General features: G+C 36.7%; 1 protein-coding gene across 1 annotated transcript in view; it reads left to right on the top strand.

Annotated features, from left to right (window-relative positions):
• Positions 1–6,000, top strand: part of LOC135218682 (bromodomain and WD repeat-containing protein 3-like) — a 282,487-nt gene that overhangs the window by 228,645 nt on the left and 47,842 nt on the right. The window contains 1 exon segment of the mRNA XM_064255131.1: positions 118–269. Within this exon segment, the coding sequence (XP_064111201.1) occupies positions 118–269 (152 nt within the window).

Raw genomic sequence — 6,000 nt, 5'->3', positions numbered from 1 at the left:
GAAATCAATTTAAAATACTTTGAACAAAATCAATATTTTATAGAAATGAGTATAACATTAGCTTTTTGCTGCTATTCTTTTGTTTTGTGTATTTAGAATAATGTCATTACTTTTCAGAGTAGATTAGATAATCGATTTTACCGGCGCATTAATGCTGTGCAGTTTGACGTTCGATATTTAGCCACAAATACTGAAAAATTTAATCAGAAGGGCAGCAACATAGTACGTCAAGCCAGAATTGTAACTGAACTCTGTCTGGAACTCATCAAGTAAGTTAAATTCACTGAAATACTGTAGGTTTCTAATTCTTTTTTTTTTTTTAATAAACCTGTTGAAACTGCATAGTGAAGTAGATTTAAGACTTCTTTATTGATTAGATTCTGGTAATATATTTTTTGTGGTATGTTAGTTGACAGTTTACTCGTCATGTTTAGTGTAGACTACTTTTGCCATATAAATTGGGCAATCACATACATATTTTGGAAAAAACATTAGGTAGGAGGTTTGTTTAGCCCCCTGGCACCTGTTGGTATACTACTACTAGATGGATTAAGGTCCCTTCTAAGGCAGGCCAGTACAGCCTGTTGTTGGAACCTTTCTGGTCACAGACATGGACCTTTTTCTATACCCACACCAACTAAAATTTGGCATATTGTTACGTACCTCTTACTTCTGACACACACTTGACAATACTGAACAGCATACACTTATTAACTTCCTTTACCTTCTCATCTCTTCTAGTTGTTAGAATGATTTACTTGCCTGATAGGCATCTCTTCTAGATGGCCAATCAGAAATAAAACACTATTCTTCAATTGTGGATGGCGTTAAAACCTTTGTATTGGGGTCTTCCACTGGATGGATCGGAATTTCCTTGCCTGGTGACACTCAACAACACACTATTGTCAGTTCCCTCTTAATTTTTCAAATGGTTTGTAGGTCAGGCTTAGTAGAAGGTCCTTGGTTGGGTGGTTTAGGAAGAGGCTTTGTTATCCTTATCATTTTCTTTCTCCTTGTTTTTCTGCATGACTTATTTTTCAAAATCATCACTACTGTCCTTTTATGGTGGCTGGCAAATCTGGAGATATATTTGCCTTTGCTGAGTGTGACAGGTTTGCCCAGTTGACCAGTATAATTCTGGCTACAGTTTTGTCTTTTTATGGACATAGACTTTTCAGTATTGATTTTACATGTACGTATATTTTTCCTGTTAGTGTTTTTTTTTTTTTTTTTTTTAATACATATTGCTTCTTTCTGGTGATATTTAAGGGTGTTGGCCAGCTAATGCTATTTTTATAAGGTGACTTGGGACATCTCCAAACCGCATGTGATTTTTGCCTCTGACCTTCAGTTTTGTGACAACAGTGCATTTTATCCCTAAAATAACCATTTTTCAAATTCTATCTCCTCTCATGATACTTACTATTAAGACCTGGGATTACTACTATATATAGACCTGATGTAGACCTCCAATCTAATGTAGAGTTTTTTTCTAAGTCATTTTTTGCTAGATATGAATTTTTTCATTATGGTAAAAAAAAATGAATCCTAGAAAGGATAAAATGAGAAAAAATGAAAGAAAAATTGGAAAAAAGGGCTAGATTTGATTGTTTTTATAATGCCTTTCTAAGTTATATACCAAATTTAGAATTTGATAGAATTTGAAGGTCAATAAGTATAGTTTTGAGATACAGTATGGTCCCCAATTATGCGAGAATTTGGTCAATCCATGGCCTCGCAGAATTGGAAATTCGCAGATTTCGAAACACATACCTTATGGGAATAATTCTGTTAGGACCCAGGTAAACAGCAACTTTCCCAATCAAACTTTTTTTTTATACTACCCATTTTCAATACTTTTTATGTACTATACTGTAATTTTTTCTAATATGAAATTGTTCTTGTGGATAAATAAAACATTAAACAAGTTTTAATAACTTGAAAAAGTTTAAAATTACACACCGGATGGTGAAAACTCCCACACATAAACAGTGCCACCATTGGGTGCAAGTGTACTGTACGATACAGTCATTTCCTTTAAAAAACTTTTTGGATGGAATTTCCTCTACCTATCCTCTGCCCAAAAAACCTTCAAACTTCTATATCTCATCCTCCATGAAGAGTTCTTCAGCTGAAGGAAGGCTTTGTGAACCGTTTCAAGTACTGGCGGATCATATGTCTTCAATCCCGTTAGGCCTAACAAATTTGGTTACAAGCGCCCGTCTCAGTGTCTTTGTCTGGCACGTCACTATGTAATCGTTTTCACATAAATTTATTCTACGATAAAAGAGAACTGATGAAAATTCAAAATTCTATATGAAATTACAATTTTTTAAAAAGAAATGATCAAAAATCAAAATTCAACATGAAATGGCAGTTTCTTGAAAAGTTTAGATTGAATGATTCTCTCTCTCTCTCTCTCTCTCTCTCTCTCTCTCTCTCTCTCTCTCTCTCTCTCTCTCTCTCTCTCTCTCTCTCTCGAAAATTCAAAATTTAAAATGAATTTATAATTTCCTAAAAAGAAATGATAAAAATTCAAAATTCAACGCATAGTTTCTTGAAAAGTTTAGATCGAACGATTTTCTCTCTCTCTCTCTCTCTCTCTCTCTCTCTCTCTCCTCTCTCTCTCTCTCTCTCTCTCTCTCTCTCTCAAAAATTCAAAATTTTATATGAAATTAGAAGTTCTTAAAAAAAAATGATAAAAATTCAAAAGTCAACATGATATGACAGTTTCTTGAAAAGTTTAGATCGAATGACTCTCTCTCTCTCTCTCTCTCTCTCTCTCTCTCTCTCCTACTCTCGTCTCTCTCTCTCTCTCTCTCTCTCTCTCTCTCTCAAACACATCTGCTTCTCTGTTAATCACTTTTACTTGTAATTTTCATCGAAACCTATTTCAACAATAGAAAAAAATAAATGATCAAATGCCAAAAGTTAGTCAAAACAAGTTAACCCAGAAAAAATTCTTACTTAATGTTCAGCAAAGATCGAATTGAAGTTGTCGACTGCTGCCAAAATGGAAGTTGCTCCTTCCTTCGTCTTTAACTTAAGGGCAAGCTTTTTAGTTTCAAGAAAATAGGTATTCCTCTTCGACTTCTAGGCAGATGCATACACGATGCGGATGATCAGAATGTACTTCGACAGATCTGAATATTACGTATGGCAGTTATAATGATACAGATCATTCATACACACTGCACTATGACGTCACAAATGCGTGAGGCAGAGCCTTCCATCTTAGCTAATGGCTGAGCAGGAAAACTCTCACATTCCCCCCCCCCCCCCCACACATCTACGTACTTGAAAATTAAAAGACAATAGATTTGATGCGTTTTGCGGTGTGTGACTCGCAGACTTTGAACGACTTCGCAGATGCGGAAAATCTATTTTTGAGAACTAGCAACCGCATAAAAGGGGAATCGCATAATTTGGGAAGGGACTGTACGAGCGTTCAAGTGTTTCTTTGTATTTTACAAAGGCAGTGTTAATAAATCTTGATTATTTTGAATTTTATATTCCTTTTTGGTATCAATAAACCAAAACTGTGTTATTTATCATAATTTAATCATAAATGAAGATCCTTTTGCTCAAAGATCATAGTCTGGGGCACTGCATCACTCTCTCTGTCTCTCTCCTTCACTAACTCTGCTAATATCACCGATATTATGATCTTCTGAACTCTTATTAGAGAGAATTTTCCTCTTCTGTATGTTAGTGAGATGTTTGGCATGCTGAAAACTTTGCTGAAACAGAAAAACAGAAGCAAAAACAAGCGAATGTCAAAGTTGAAACTCGAACATGTACTCTTTCATGCTTCTGCTCGCATTGAAGGGTGTAAAGCTGTTTTCCTGTCTTGTCACACATGGAATCTCTATAAATGCCATTGCTCACAATTTGTTTGATAATAATTATCAAAATTTAAGATAACAGAAGATATACTGCATTTTCTTGTACAGATCATTGTTTTTGGCTTATTGAGTTACTTTTACTAATTACCCTGTAACTATGAAAGTAAGAGGAATTTTGATGAAATATTTTGTATACTCATTCCCCATTGCCATACAAAGCTCCATGAATTTTTTCATGATTTTGCAGTTTTTGCCTTATATTGGCCAGCTGGTGCCCTGAATTTGTACCAGGTCTACAGAATCAAACAGAAATGTTGTTTGTTCTGACAGGAATATGAACTTACGCTTTCATAGATGGAGTACTGCAGCTGTCGCTGAATTAAGTAGAAAACAAAAGCCTATCGGGTAGGACTATGAGTCACCCGTGACCCAAGCTTGGTTAGCTCTTCCATTTCCTTCTTAATTGTCTTAGCGTGCTGTTTATACTGATGTTCATTTCGTGCTAGTTGAGATTTGCTTTTGTGTGTATGTGTTTGTACCCTTGTTCTCTTTTGCTGCAAGAATCTTGCCATTCCAGGGCCTTAGCCTCCTTCAGTAGCCCTGTGTTCTCTGTGTAGTGTATAATATCTTGTGCTGAAGGGAGGCATATCAGTGAATTTTTTTCTTTGTGTGGCCTCCTTTATATGAACTACTGCATTGAGTCGCTTCCATGTGTGTAGTGTGTTTTGTTGTCCCTTTGTGCGTGTTTTCTCATGGTTACAATGGAGGATATGAAATGTGATTTCCTTCATTGTATGGGCAAGGGCAAGCCCCATAGTAAATTTACACCCCTAATTACAGTAGATCCACACACACTATGCATTTTGTATTTGGGGACGAGAGTGCACTAGGGAGGCCACCTGTGAAGAATGCGTGGAGTGGCTATCATCTATAAGTAGGGCAGTTCCTGTAGAAACTGACTCATTGCCCTCCAGTGTTACTGACTTTGCCAAGGCCACTTTGAGGAGTGCACCCATCTTTGAATTTAAAGAAATGATCAAAATTTGAGTTACTGACAGCTTTGAACTGTTATGTATGTGTAAATAAACACATCCTGAAGTGTTATTGCTCAAGACAAATGTTTAGATGGGTTTATTGACAATTTTGTTCATCACTTTTATTGTGGTACTGTGAGCGACAAATAATTGCAAAACTTGTAAGTAAAAATCTTACATTTCAAAAAAAGTAAATTCAGTGAGAATTTTACATTTAGTATAACTATATCTTTTTTTTCTCGGAAGGAAAACTGTTTTTGACAAAAAAAAATTTTATATTTGTGTAAAATTAAAATTTTTTAATGCAAAATTTATAAATGTAGAGGTCACACTTTTTTTCCTTAACCAGGTATTTTCAGTATTACTGTACATAGTTGTCTAATAAATGGTCAAAATTTAAGTACGTAAATCTCTTCAATCATAAGGTAGCAATGCTCACCTACTTTATAATGGGGCCTTGTGGCAGTGCCAAAAATTGGCATGCCCTTCAAACAACGTCCCCGTCAACGGGTTCATCAGCCCCTCTGCCAACAACAGCATCAGAGGGGACCATCTCCTTCACCAGGCAGTAGTAGTTGAACTGAAAAGGGCCCCCTACATCTTCCACCATGTGGAATCCAAGAAAGAAACAAGGATCCTTGTAGTCATCACATCTACCGTCTTAGAAAACCTAGAGGTGACAAACAAGCCTCCAAGAAAAGGTTGAGAGTAGAGCACAGGCCCCTCTTCACCATCCAGAGGTTGGAGAAGTCACAATCACCAACAGAGAGTAGGACGAGCAGATGTTCCCCTTCAGTCCCCTCCGTTGCACCTTCCTCTGCTTTTGTCGGCTTCCTGTCTTACCCTGTTGAAAAAATAGACACAGATCAGCTTGTAATCTTTCAATTTTCTGGATTGCCAATTTCAGGTACTTGACATTATCTGACGCAACCAGATCAAGGACCAAGCCCCCCAAAGATATGATATTAAAAGATAAAAACCTCCAGTGGTTAGCAATGCTGTGCAGCTGCAGAAAAATGCTGGTAACACTGCTTACACTCAACCAGACTGGGAAAGGGTTTTTAGGGGAGGCCAGAAGAAGTTACCAGGTAGGGGAGTGGTCAGATGGCTGGGCACTATGG

Source organism: Macrobrachium nipponense, chromosome 1 (assembly GCF_015104395.2).
Source record: "Macrobrachium nipponense isolate FS-2020 chromosome 1, ASM1510439v2, whole genome shotgun sequence".
NCBI classification, from domain to species: Eukaryota; Metazoa; Arthropoda; class Malacostraca; order Decapoda; family Palaemonidae; genus Macrobrachium; species Macrobrachium nipponense.
Note: the sequence above shows the minus strand (reverse complement) of the source record. Positions and strands in the feature narration are given on the sequence as shown.